This window comes from Cyprinus carpio, chromosome A1 (genome assembly GCF_018340385.1).
Source record: "Cyprinus carpio isolate SPL01 chromosome A1, ASM1834038v1, whole genome shotgun sequence".
NCBI lineage: Eukaryota > Metazoa > Chordata > Actinopteri > Cypriniformes > Cyprinidae > Cyprinus > Cyprinus carpio.
The window spans coordinates 9928211-9940942 of record NC_056572.1 but is presented as its reverse complement, the minus strand read 5'-3'; the positions used below and the strand labels follow the sequence as shown (position 1 = coordinate 9940942).

The window sequence follows — 12732 nt, the reverse complement described above, 5'->3', positions numbered from 1 at the left end:
AGCACACTATTTCAGGCTATCAGCTGTATGTTTCACTATTGGTTTTCACAATAAAATATATCTAAAGCTTAATATTACCAAAGTGTGTTTCACTTGGTCTCTCAGAACACCTCAAACTCCCTTTATGGTGCTATTTAGTGGTTGAGACAAGCATGCAAAGCATGACAACCACTTTTTTTTCATGAACTCTTTATAGAAACAATGGATTATTATAATTCCATATATATATATATATATATATATATATATATATATATATATATATAACTAAAAAAAGACCTTAATAGTGCCTGCATAATGCTGGACTAGATTGTGAATTTACAGGAAAAATACATTTAAAAAATCCTGCATTTACTGCGAAGCAGATGCAAGAAAAGAGAGAGAGAAAGAGGTCTTGGAGTACCGCAGTGGTTGGCTTGGCCGGCACTAGCTGGGGGTTTTTAGTCAGATTAAACTCAGAGCGGCCACGTTTTCAAGACCATCCAAATAATGAAATATGTCAGAGCATATAAAGGACTCTGGCGTAGGTACAGCGTGCCAGAGGGAAGAGAGAAAAATGAGTGTGTCAGCACAACAGCCTGCAGCCTGTCAATATCTATCTGATCCCACATCTGTAAAACTACACTCCAATCAGCCTTCCATGTATTTACCATTGTCCCCGACCCCTGAGAGATATACAAAAGCATCACGTATAGACTATGCATGTAAATTTGACTGTGTGTTTTTTATGCATGCACTGCTGAGAGCGCCGCTAAATTTCAGTCTCGACTTTGTGCATGTGGTTTTAATTATTTAATTTATGATCCAATGCCATGTGTCTGAGTCTGTGCGTACAGTACATCTGTTGGCAAGCCTTGTACTGTGTATATAAATATTAAAAATGTTATATATATATATTTCATAAATTTTAGTTAACATTTATTTTATTTGAAGTAATGGAAATGTTTTTAATTTTAGTATTAGTTTTTTTTTTTTTTTTTTAGTTTAGTACTAATGATAAATATGAATATATAATTATATAAAATAAAAACTCTTAAAAGTCCCTTTCAAAAAAAAAAAAAAAAAAAACAGTAAAACTGTTTCTCAAGACCGAAAATGTTACTTTAGCTGAAATCTCTAAAATATAACATTTTTCATATTATATATATATATATATATATATATATATATATATATATATATATATATATATATATATATATATATATATATTTGGAACGGACTCTGCATGTGTCTGTGGTCACAGCTTTCACTTTGTCTGTCTGTTTCCTCCACTAACTCAATCACCCCTTGCAGCAACTCACTCTCTCACCTCAACTGACAAATGGCCAGCAGTCGCCCTCTGTTTATCTTCATTTGACTTGGCTGAGACACAGCCACTGATCTGGAGTCAGATTACTGGCATGTGAGTCAACTGACACAGCGCTTTACAGATCGCATGCTTGATCTTGGGCCAGCCTTGTAGCGTTTGACCACAAATGAGATGTTGGCTATTAAAGCAGTATGGTGGAACTGATGTTGCGAGGCTGATAAACTACAGAACTTGGCAGAGCTATTGCTTACTTATTCTTTGTTAATAAAATGAATTACGTTTTGAACATTGGCCTCTTTTATCATATTTCTGTTGCTGCTGTTCATTCAAATAAATTACATTTTACCAGGGTTAAGAGGGCTCCAGATAACTCCCCTTAACATGCCTTACAAAACTCCTTAACCATAGTAAAATCACATTCTCATGTGGCATGTTGCTTTAATATGTGCAGTGTGTGTGTGTGTGTGTGTGTGTGTGTGTGTGTGTGTGTGTGTGTGTGTGCGTGCGTGTGTGTGTGCGTGTTCAAGTTCTTACCAGGTCTCTGTCCTTGAATGGAGGCCACATTACTCTCATCCGCCACTGAAACACACAAACAAAATATCCATCAGCTCGTCAAACTCTCATTTGTGTCTCCCAATGGACATTCCAGACTGGATGTAACTTCACAACAAGGCCACGCTAACAAGTGTAATGATGAAGTGTTTCTGCAATACTTTTTAAACATTTGCATGCATTTGTGCTTTTATTGTAAGTTGCTTTTGTTGACGTTAGCATATAAACAGCTTCAAAGCCAACAAATATGCACTACCATGCAGAAAAAAGGTTTCTTAAATTAAGCTGGTCTTAGCCTAGTCTTCCAACTTAGACAAGCTGGTTTAGATGGTAACCTAGTCTGACCAGTAGACCACCTAAGACCATCTTATGCTGGTTTAGGCTTCTTTTTTACACAAGGGTATAAGCCACAAACCTTCAAGACATAGTTCAAGCTAAATGAAAATTGTGGCATCATTTACTCACCATCAGGTTGTTTCAAAGTTACCTGAGTTGAAAACTAAATATTTTGAAGAACGTTGCAGGTAGCCATTGGTTTTCATAGTATGGTAAAAATATAATATGGAAGTCAATGTCTACCGGCAACTGTTTGTCAAGTCAAATCACCCTAATTTATATAGCGCTTTATACAATACAGTTTGTTTCAAAGCAGCTTTACAGTGTTAAACAGAAAAAAAAAAAAAAAAAAAAAAAAACATGCTAATAATGCAAAAGGACAATAGAAAACAGTCAGTGGTTCACTTAAAGTCGGTTTATCGTTGATTCAGTGATGTCATCATCCAGCTCAGTTCAGTTCTCTTCCAATAGTGTCTGTGCAATCAAATCAACAATACTGCAGGAAATTGTGTGTCCAACTAAGCAAGCCAAAGGTGACAGTGGCAAGGAACCAAAACTCCATCTGTGACAGAAATGGAAACAACTTTGGGAGAAAACAGGCTCAGTCGGGGGGCCAGTTCTCCTCTGGCCAGACAAAACCAGCATGGTGTGGTTTAATTCCAGGCTGCAACACAAGTCAGATTGAGCAGAGGAATCTGGTTTTCATGGTCTTGTCCTGATGGCTGTCGAGGTGACGAGGTCTTCCCTGGGGATCTGTCTTTGGGGCGCATCTAGTTGACATGGTCTCCGCTGACATTAGGTGCTTTGCAACCCTGCAGGGTTGTTCCTAGAGAACCAATTTCTCCCTCGGGCCATTTTCCTGGTTGCATTCACACCAGCAAGTGAGCACTCTGAAGCGGACGCCAGCGACATCTTTATCCATTTACAAACATCAATAACCAGTGAATGGAGGATGCTACAACTGCAGCTGTTTTTGTTGTGTGCCGTGGGTTTCATGATAACGGAGATGGAATGTATTCCATCACAATTTATGCGACAACGACAATGAATATGACAACGAAAATCTGACTAAATCTCCTATGACAACTTGCAGTGTTTTCATAGAGACTGAGAAAAGAACACGACACTGCAGACAACAGGTAAATGCCATTTTTGCTGTCTTCCATGTTCGTGGAGTAAATGTGTATACATGGCTTTTAAAAAATGCTGGGTAGCCGGTGTTTAGTATGCGTTTGGTCAATCAGTGTACACGTCTCTGGTAGATCCTATAGAACTGTTTTAGACCCTACTCTGATGTAGGAGCTAAATAAGTTCCCCCAAATGGAGTTCCTACAGCAAGCCAAAAAGCGGGAACTTCCACCAATAGTTCTATGAAAAGTTTCCTCCAGTGTGAAAGCCCCAATTCAGGACTGTAGAGGTGTTCTCTACGTGCTCTAGGTTTGGTTGCCAACATTCTTCAAAATATATTTTTTTTGTGTTTAACAGAAGAAATAAACTCATACAGGTTCAAACAATATGAGGGCGAATAAATGTTGACAACTCCTAGCATGACTTACAATTGTCTTCTAAACTGAACTTTTATAAGAAACAGAAACTGACAGAACATCGGATTGGTAGAAATCTCTTCTGCTTAATTCTAACGTTTTCCACATGTGTTCTGATGTATGGATCTATCTCCATTTCTCGCGCTCTCCTGCAAGTAGCCACACTTGGTTTTAATTAGGAAAGGCTGAGCAAGGCCAGTTACACTTCTGTACAGCTGAGAACATCTGTGGTTTGCCTATAAACACAAACCTACACACATATAATACACACACACACACACACACTCAAACAGCTCAAGTTACATTGTGCACACATAGCAAAATTCATAACAAAGAAAAAAACAATTTTTTTTTATTTTCTACAGCAGCTGGTGTGTCACAGAGCAAGCTCTCCTAGGCTGCATTTATTGTTTTAAAAATAGCCACAGTTATAAAAGCAGTAATATTGTGAAACAATATTAAAATAGGTAATAAAAATAAGTGTTTCCTTTTTGAATATATAATTACTCCAGTCTTCTGTCACATGATCCTTCATAAATCATTCTAATATGCTGAATTGCTGCTCAAGAAACTTTATTATTATTATTATTATTATTATTATGAATGATGAAATGATGAAAACAGTTGAGCTGCTTAATATTTTAGTGAAAACTGTAATACTTTTTTTCAGGATTCTTCAATGAATAGAAAGTTAAATAAAACATAATTTATTTTATTTTAATCAATTTAATGCATCCTTGCTAAATAAAATAATTTCTTTCAAAAGAATCTATCTGATCACAGATGTTAGAACTCTCTATAGTGTATATAGCAATAACACAAAATATAGTCCAAATACACTTAAATTTGAGACAGCTCTCTGAAAAATATCTTTTCGACTTCAGTTTTGACTCATAATCTGTTTTTTTAGAATGCTTAGGTAAAAAAACATAAACAAGGAGAGTTATAAAAATACGATTTTCTGCAGTGCATATGTGCGGCTACATATATGTAAGCCACAATGACACATCTAAGATAGCAGCACCCCATGGAGGAAAAAAAGGAATTATTAGTGTGTGTGAGCCTGAGTGTGAGTGGTGAAAACGAGATAGTGTGCCTCTGCATGTAAGAGAGAGAGAGACTAATCCGCAGAAACAGGATTGAGCAGTGAAGACCAGCTGCTGCCACAGGCATTGCACCATGGGATACAATAATTGGGTTTCATTACACTGCAATTTCTCTTAAATAAGCCTTTTCATCTTTTATGAGCTCAATTTCACCAGCAGAGAAATAATACTGGAAGAGTGGCTGTGTGGGTTCACACGCGCGTGTGTACATACGGACACATATGTGAGAGAACACATACAGGGCTGATGAAAAATAGGTACAGAAGAATAAAACCCCAAACACCCTAGGAACCAGTCAGAACACCCTAGCAACAACCCTTAACACCCAAGTAACAATGACCACCCTAGCAACCATCCCAAGCACCCTAGCAACAATGAATCCCTAGCAACCATACTGAAGACACAAGCAACAATGAACACCCCAGCAGCTATCCCAAACACCCTCAGCAATCACTCACAACACCACATCAAATCCCATAACTCCTTAGCAACCACCCAGAATCCCTCATCAACACCATGGCAACAATCCTGAACATCCTAGCAATACCCAAAACACCACAGCCACATGCAAAATGCCCTAGAAACCACCCAAAACACCACAGCACCATTAGAACACCCAAACAACAACCCTAAACACCCTAGCAACATGCAGAATGCCCTAGCAGCCACCAATCTACAAAATAGCAGAGCATTACCTTAGGAACCAACCCGAACACCCAAGCAGCATACAAAATGCCCTAAATACCACCAAAGACAACACAGCAACACCCAGAACATCCTAACAACCACCAAAAATGCCCTAGAAACAACCCTGACAGTGCTAGCCTTGCAACATGCAGCACACCCTAGCAACCACCCAAAACATCACAGCAATACCTCAGCAACCACCCCAAACACCCTAGAAACATGCAAAATGGCCTAGATATCACCCACAACACCACATCAACACCCAGAACATCCAGCAACATGCAGTACACCTTAGCAACCACCCCAAACATCCTAGAAACCAGTAAGTAAACTCAGCAATGGTTTAATGACCTGGCAACCACCCAAAACACATCAGCATTGAATGTGTTGGGGTTTTTCTTTTTCTTTTCTTTTTTTCACTAAAAAGGCATGCGGAAAAATAAAAATCTGGTTATACATATTCTGATAAAACCAAATTTGGCTGGTGTGTTATCCTTTTGCATAAGAATAAAGGTAAATGGCCTGAAATTAAGAGCATTTTCACATGAATTTCCTGCCCAGAAAAACACATACAACTGCTAATGATCCGACTGGCAGAATAAACCTCTTTCCGAGAGACTCAAGAGGAGCCAAAACTCTGAACTCCAAAAGATAGCCTCCAGAACTCCAGCCAAACATCTCACAGGGACCGCGCTTGACTGAGGAAAACCTTTGTCTTTCAACATTTTGCAAAATCACAGAAGAAACCATTAGCCAGATTGAAATTACGTGCCTTGAAGATAAGAAAAGTGGACCCTTGGGTGATGGATAGATTACTGTAAAGGTTTGTAGAATGCTTCTAAATTAAGATTAATAAATATTTTGGCTATTTTTGCATTTGGATATAAATGACCTGTATTACGCTAACGGCAGTTAATGCTAGAGTAAACGTCTGAAATTGCTCCCGACTTCAGTGACATTAGCCATGACCCTGACTGGAAATCCATTACTCAAAAACTCGTCCAAAAACAATCACTTTGATGGAAATCATTGATGGTAGTCATTGGTGCAATGTGCATACATCATACATCATACAGCTTTGTAAGTTATGCCTTGAAACAGAAAACTTTAAATAATTTACCTTAAAATATAGGCAATCAAACATGCACCACAGTAATTCTAAATGTATGCATTTTTTGTGTCATTCGTGCCACAAGGATGCACTGTTTTTACATGTATTTATCCTTGATTTGAAATAAAACAGCGCATCCTTGTGGCACGGCTAATACAGAAGAGCATACACAGCATACGGTGATATAGAGAGACACAGAGGAGACCGTTGGAATTATTAAATAAAGTCGTTATTTTTGTTTTCTTCGCTTACAAAAAGTGTTCCCGTCACTTCATATAACCCGGATTGCACGTCTGATGGCAGATGGAGTATTCTGACGACGACTTTCATACCTTTTATGGACCTTGACACTCTATAGGATCGTCTCAAGTCTCCCCGTGTTCATCCAAAATATCTTAAATTGTGTTCTGAAGACAAACGGAGCTTTAACAGGTTTGGAACGACATGGAGGTAAGTGATTAATGACAAAAAAAATTATTTTGGGGTGGAGTATCCCTTTAACAGCATTTTTTCCCCTAAGGATTTTTTTAATTTTTTTTTAGCTTAAACTAAATAGTATACACATTTATCAAAAAGAAATTAAAAAAGATCAAAAAGAAATGAAAAAGGATAAAAAGAAACAGCAAGAACAAAACAAAAAGGTGTGTGTGAGAGAGAGAGAGACAGAGAAACAGAGGAGAAAAGGTCTGGATGGAGGATAAAAGATGGCAGCAAAGAATGACACTATAAGATGTGTGTAATGAAAACCAATCAGCTTTCAGCAGTGAGGAGATTAGCGCAGTGGCAGTGGCGCTGAAGCCAATACTCCACCGTAATGAAATGTAATTGGAAACGGACGAAAACTTCCCATTGTGGAGCACTGAAATATCCCTCGTGTTTCTGACAGTGGTGGAAAAGAGAGAGGATGTCGGGGTCAACCGTGGCTAATACTGGGAAATGTGTAGCTATAGGGCTTTATTTTGTGATCGGTTTTCACTGTGTTCAGATACACAGACCAAAATCTTAAAAAAGCATCTTCTAGGTCTCAATATAACCTTTAATCTTTGTTTATAAGGCTTTAAAGCACAATATTTCACCTCAAAAACTTATTCACTTATTCAGTCTTATTCACTAACCACCCACAATCCAAGTTAACCAAGCGCTAAATGGACTGAAATAGCTCTGTATTGAAATTAAGTCATTATCAGCACAGAGTCTGTACAATCTTAGTAGAGTATCCTAGATATATATATTTTTTTTTGTAGGTAGTTTTTGGTAGGGGTGGTGTATGTGTTTCCATACCTAAATCCATGCTCTTGGAGGACTTGTTGGTGGGGTAATCTGGGACGTTCTGTCGTTGAGGGTTTTGTTGGTTGGTGGGGAGGATCATATTAGAAACAGGCTCCATTTCAGCCCTACAAGACACATATCACGCTTTTTAAAAGCTACGCATTCTCTGCAGATACAATAATAAGCATTAAAAAAAAAACAATCACTACCTCTCAAATATTTGGGTGTAAAATGTTTTTGAATGAAGTATTTTAGTAATATTTTTAAATACTATTACAATTTCCAATGTCATTGTATTTTTTTGTTGTTGTTTTTTTTTTAAATATATTTCAAAATATCATTTATTCCTGTGATGCAAAGCTGAATTTTCAGCATCATGACTCCAGTCTTCAGTGTCACATGATCCTTCAGAAATCATTCTAATATGCTGATTTGCTGCTCAAGAAATATTTCTTATTATTATCAATGTTGAAACTGTCAATGTTGTGCTGCTTCAGTTAAAAAAAAAAAATGCAATTTATAGCGGTTTATATAATTTACTCTATATAATTTACTAGAAATTATTTGAAATAGAGATCTTTGGTAACACCATAAATGATTTTTAAATTCGAATTTATATAAAAAAAAAAACTTATGGACACCAAACTCTAGAATGGTAGTGTAACACAGAAATATTGGATAAAATAGTCAATTATTTAATATGTAATAAGATTATTGATATGTTTTAGTACAAATTATTTACAACCAGCCTTCATTTCATTTATGTCTACTAATCCTGCAAATAAATGTTTCTCTGTGCGTCTATACAAATAAGTGTGTGTGAATAAAATTTGGTATTTGACCGAATATTTGATGGTACAACTAGATAATGACACAAATAACTCTTCTGCATGGTATCTTTGTGTTTTCAAGTCTTTGATACAAGCCTTCAGGACACAATACTGAGCATTGATCAAAGTACCAGATTATTTGGTTTCATGAAAAGAGCTCTCAAAGAAATGTATTATCTCAAACTTTACTCTTTAAGCACCATAACTAACCGATCTTGTTGGTGTTTGTGTGGAGCGTTTGTTTCCAGCAGGTCCAGATCAGAAGGTGGAGGGGGGAAACCCTCTTCATCGTAATCTTCCTCTGGAAGTTCCTGTTGTGCGCCATGGGATCCATTCACAGCTGTTCGGAAATATGAGTTTTGTTGTTATATACCATTATTAAAGCTGATGTTCGTCACACAAAGCCATTGATTTGCTACAGAAGACTCAAGTTTTTGTAATTCTCTGCACTTCTGTCCCCGACTCTTCCACCATTTAGCCATTTATCGTAAAGCGAGTGCAGAGTGACTGTGTCATATATATATGCAGTGACATGAAATATTAATGCTGGTGCTGACAAAAACGTGATTAAAACTACACTTGTATGCAGAGTTTGGTGTTTTATTAAATTTCTCAGATTCTACCAACTCTAACTGCAGCGAATGTGGAAAGCAATTTGAATTTGAAATGAGATGAGATGTTTTGTAAATATCACATCCCTCTTTGTGTGACTAAAGTACAGTCACATACTTTGACGGACAAGAGACGCTAATCAGTAAACAATGGTTTCCCAAAAAACACGGGAAAAGCCTTTTGTGTTGGCACGGCAACTCTCTGGAGAATCGCCGGGAAAGAATAGTGTGAATTTAAAACAGTTTGTTATCCGTTCTCAAGCGCTCTGCAAAATTGCGAGTATGCTAATAAGGCCCACTTAGAATCCATTTCATCAGCTTAATGATTTCAAGGTCAGGCCACGTTGCATAAAAGCAGAAGGGAATGTAGCAAAAATATCGTCATTGGCTTTTCCATCCCTATTGATGAGATGGGCAGATATCCAACTTGTAGAAGTCGAAAAAGCTAATGGAAAGCTACGCTGGCATGGAAAATGAGGCGACATAGAAAATGAACTCATTTTGTCCCCTTACAGAGAAGCAAAGCACTTTTATCATGGCGTTGATGATGAGCGCATGCTTTCTTTTGTTGTTGTTGAGCACTGATCAATTTCATTTGTTTCTTGAACAGTGAGAGAATTTATATGAAAGCATTTAACATTATATGAAAGCAATTACTTTTATCATTTGGTGTGCATTTAAGAAAGCAGTCAACAAGTTAAGATGCATTCACACAGGACATGATTTGGCAACTACCAATGGAATCTGCCACATGATCCAGTTGGATTCTGCAGCTGACTGCGAAAAAGGAATGAATAGTACAGCAACTTTATGTCACGACCTAGAGCAATTTAATCAGTGGCAGTGTGTACTTACCAGAAGTAGGCTCGTACATACGACTGCTTGCTGTGGATGGTGGAACGGAACTGTTGGTGTGTTTGCTGTTAGGAAGTTGATGAGCAGGAGAGTCGTTTCTGGTGAGAGTTTGACTGCTTTCTTGATTTTCCTAAAGAAGAGGGTGAAAAGTTGTAGAGAATTTATTTTAGCGTCCAAAAATAAGCAATGAAACATTGATCTGGAAGATGCTGATTGGGAAAATTCTTGACAACAAATGTGGACATTTTAAAAGCATGTTGACCAACTTCCATATTGGTTTCATGCAGTCAGAAAGTCAACAAGTGGAACATCTGCCGTGCAGCACAGAAAACAAGGTTAAGGTAATGGACGTGATTTGGGTCTATAGAATTACACACAAAAAATCATAACATATTGAAATTTACATTCAAGTATATTCAAATATGGAGTGTAAAAACTCATAATTAACACTTTGTTTTGTGTTTTTTTTACTGCCATAAAAAGTGGCGCATCATGTCCTGCTGCTTCGTATCTGAATGTAAGCAACGTACACAACCATTCAAAAGTTCAAAAGATTTTAATACTTTAATTCAGCATGGATGCATTTAATTGATCAATTAAAGACATTTTTAATGTTATAAAACATTCAAATAAATGTGGTGGTTTCACATGAAGCTTTCTATTCATCAAAGAATCCTGAAAAATCATTATTTCCACAAAGATATAAAGCAGCATAACCGGTTCCAACATTGATAATAATAAGAAATGTTTCTCGCCCAACAAATCAGCATATTAGAATGATTTCTGAAGGATCTTGTGACACTGAAGATTGAGGTAATGATGTTGAAAAATCAACTTTGCATCACAGAAATAAATGACATCTTAAAATATACTCAAAAAGAAAACAGTAATTTTAAATGATAAGAATTTTTATAATATTACTGTTTTTATTTATCAATTAAATGCAGCCTCTGCAAGCATGAAATATAAAATCTTGGGGGAAAAAAATCTGAATGGTAGCGTACAATTGCAAGAAAAACTGTAGATACTAAAAAATAAAAAGATTTCTGTGAGAGAACAACCCTGATATATAAATATATAAAAACACTGGGGACAAAAATGTTGAAACCAAACTGTAAATGACAAATAGATAAAAGCAACCATATGACATAGATAGAAATATTCATACGCCAAAGGCATTCCCATCAGACAGTACTAGTCAAGACATATATGAAAACATATGTCAATATGAAGACGTGAGGCCACCGAATGATGCGTCCTTATGGATTCTTCTCAGAAGACAAAGAAGCTAAAGCTGTCACCCGTCTGGGTGTCTACAACCCAGAGGGGGAATGCCATAGACTTCATACTGTCATACAAACCACGTGCTACACACACAAACAAGCTACTCACGGTAAAAAAAGGAAAAAGAAAAAAAGCCCAGACTGACTGGATGGACATGAAAGGTATTAGGATATCACCATATCAAAGTGTGCTTAAATGCATTCACACCATACTATTCCACATGGCGAAAAACAGATGAAAGCTTCATTCTTTTGTTCCGGCGTTAAGCCTCAGTTGGAGGACAGTCATTAGTGGGGATGATGGCTCTTTACATGTGGAAATGTCATTCTTGTCATCTGCCTCCTGCTCGCTGTCTTACAGGATGCACAGGAATCATCAGTTGACTGATTCTCAGGCTCTTTTTCTCCTTAGAAATTGTTTCTCATGAAAAATGACTAAAACCTGAGACTAAGCAACACTGTTTCTGTCATTCACTGTGATCAGTGCCTTGACAACAGTTAACGTGTTATATGCATGTGTCTAACACACATAAATTGAGAGCTGGCAGGAAAATATCAAAAGATACTTGAAGAATGATGGAACAGCAACTGCTAAAATCCAGACGACGGGAAACTAAAAATGGGAAGTCAATTTAAACAGTCGATATTATTGATTTACGTGTTCACCTCCCACCGACTTCAACCGCTGCATCGTCCTTATTAGTGGGGCTTGTTAAGGCAAGGATCACTATTACTTTTACTCATACTGATTTGAAAAAACCGCTGACCACTAATTTTTGGTGCAAAACACATGTAGTACCATTTGTAAACACACATGAATGACAATCTCAAAATGTGGGATCTATTGAGGAGAACAACAAATTTAGCCTTAATCAACCTATTAATAATAAATACAAAAATAACAATTCTCAAGACACCTTGAGAAACCTAGAACAACCTGGCAACCTAACAACTAGTGCTGTCATGATAATGGAATTTCAGCATATACCACAAGGGAAAACTGACACAACATTAAGAGCATAAAATGTGAACAGTATCTAAATCTAATTAATAATAATACTAATAATAATAATAATAATTCAATATTATTAGAAATATATTACTATTGTAACACAGTTGCACTGTACAATTATTTTACTTCACATTGTTGTAGTAAAATTACAACATTTATGATTTTAAAGTTTAAGGGCTTTAACTCTCGCAAGTAAAGATGTTTTTTCGGCTAAAAACTGCAGG

The 12732-nt window shown here is 36.8% G+C and overlaps 1 protein-coding gene across 5 annotated transcripts in view; it reads right to left on the bottom strand.

Moving 5' to 3' along the window:
* LOC109060930 (partitioning defective 3 homolog B-like) overlaps positions 1 to 12732 on the bottom strand; it is a 171993-nt gene that overhangs the window by 59451 nt on the left and 99810 nt on the right. For all 5 annotated transcript variants that reach the window (XM_042742723.1, XM_042742648.1, XM_042742791.1 and 2 more), the window contains 4 exons: positions 10214 to 10343; positions 8958 to 9087; positions 7930 to 8042; positions 1847 to 1891 (listed from right to left, as the gene is read on the bottom strand). In XM_042742723.1, coding sequence (XP_042598657.1) covers positions 1847 to 1891; positions 7930 to 8042; positions 8958 to 9087; positions 10214 to 10343 — 418 coding nt within the window. The remainder of the gene's footprint in view (positions 1 to 1846; positions 1892 to 7929; positions 8043 to 8957; positions 9088 to 10213; positions 10344 to 12732) is intronic.